Raw genomic sequence first — 1491 nt, forward strand, 5'->3', positions numbered from 1 at the left:
TTTAAACACATAAATGTCAAAGTAAATCTCAGTTTTTGGATATATTTGCTTAATCGTGCCTCTTAGTCGCTCAAGAATCCAAACAACGAAAGTATGTGTAACCCTCGATTGGTCAAACCTCAATGCATGAGCTTGTAACTACATTCAAAATCTTCCATGGAAGGTCAATTGTGAGGAATTCTAGCATTTAATTATTGTCCCTTTTTCTTGCCAAATCCTTGAACCCAGCATTTGTTTTTTCTTTTTCTTGTTGAGGAGTCGCACTTGACGCCTTCAAAATTTGCATATATGAAACGTTGATATTTTATGATTCCATCCATAATTTGCTAGTTTTAAAAGCATTACCATCTCCACTTTTTTCCCCGATAAACCCTAGCCCCATTATTTGTTGTTTTCTCACCGAAAAACTTCAAAGCAAGCCAATAAAAAAAAATGTCAAAGAAACTCCGAAAATCTATCCAAGAGTGCCTCTATAAGATCAAAAACCCTATCCAAAATGTCCATTTTTATCCTGATTCAAAGAAACGGGTTTTAAGAGGCTGCAAACGACCTAGAACGCTGTCCTTTGCCATTGCTCGTAAGCAAAATGAGATTCATAATGAAGAAGGAGAGATCAATAAGGGCGTCTCAGCAACACTCTCTGATGTCGATCGCTTCCTTTCCGAGAATTTTAGCTCACTTTATATCAGTGATGACTATGGAAATTATCAAAAGGGAAGTGACCATAGATCTAGAGGAGCTGATCAAACTCGAAGCTCTCAAGAGATTTTAATTGATTCACCTAGGTTCCTTGATCCACCACTGGACCTTTGCAGCTCCCATCGATTCTTTGTGACGCCGGGACCATCCAGTTCACTTGTAGAGGAGGCACGATCCAGCTTAACAGCCACCTCCAGGAACATGGGTTCAACCTCAACGTCAATGTCAACCTGCTACAACAACCTCAATGAAGCCTCTGCCACAGTTGCTTCTAATGATATAAAGCAGGTTAGGCTACCAGATGACTGCATCGCAGCAGCGCTAACCGACTCTCCGAGTCCCTACGATGATTTTCGAGAGTCCATGCAAGAAATGGTGGAAGAGAAATTGCAGAATAATGGGAAGGTTGAATGGGATTTCATGGAAGAACTTTTGTTTTGTTACTTGAATGTGAACGAGAAAACGTCACACAAGTTCATACTCAATGCTTACGTAGATCTCATTGTTGGTTTGCGCAAAAATCTAGATACAGGTCACGGAATTCTCCAATTTCAGGATCAGGAAGGAAGAAATTGGATAACATAACGTAAGGTTTTGGTTATATGTGTCTCTCGGGTTAAGAAAGAAGTATACATTGAATTGGTGGTTGAAGAACAATAGGCCTTGTGCTTGAACCACCAATTCACCTATTGTTCTTGAACCACCTATAATTCTTTCTTAAACCGAGGGATAAACAATAGGCCTTGTGCTTGACCTAATTCACCTTGCAGGGCTCAATTGCAATATATATAT

General features: G+C 39.7%; 1 protein-coding gene across 1 annotated transcript; it reads left to right on the forward strand.

Moving 5' to 3' along the window:
- Positions 1–432: 432 nt before the first annotated feature.
- On the forward strand, positions 433–1284 carry LOC105108850 (transcription repressor OFP14-like). The gene has a single exon (XM_011003318.1). It carries the CDS (start codon positions 433–435, stop codon positions 1282–1284), a length of 852 nt encoding a protein of 283 aa, XP_011001620.1.
- The last annotated feature ends 207 nt before the right edge of the window (positions 1285–1491 follow it).

This window comes from Populus euphratica, unplaced genomic scaffold (genome assembly GCF_000495115.2).
Source record: "Populus euphratica unplaced genomic scaffold, PopEup_1.0 scaffold199.1, whole genome shotgun sequence".
In the NCBI taxonomy this organism is placed as follows: Eukaryota; Viridiplantae; Streptophyta; class Magnoliopsida; order Malpighiales; family Salicaceae; genus Populus; species Populus euphratica.

Bases quoted from the DNA above. Each gene is read 5' to 3' on its own strand.
- LOC105108850 (XM_011003318.1), top strand. From the start codon at position 433: ATGTCAAAGAAACTCCGAAAATCTATCCAAGAGTGCCTCTATAAGATC.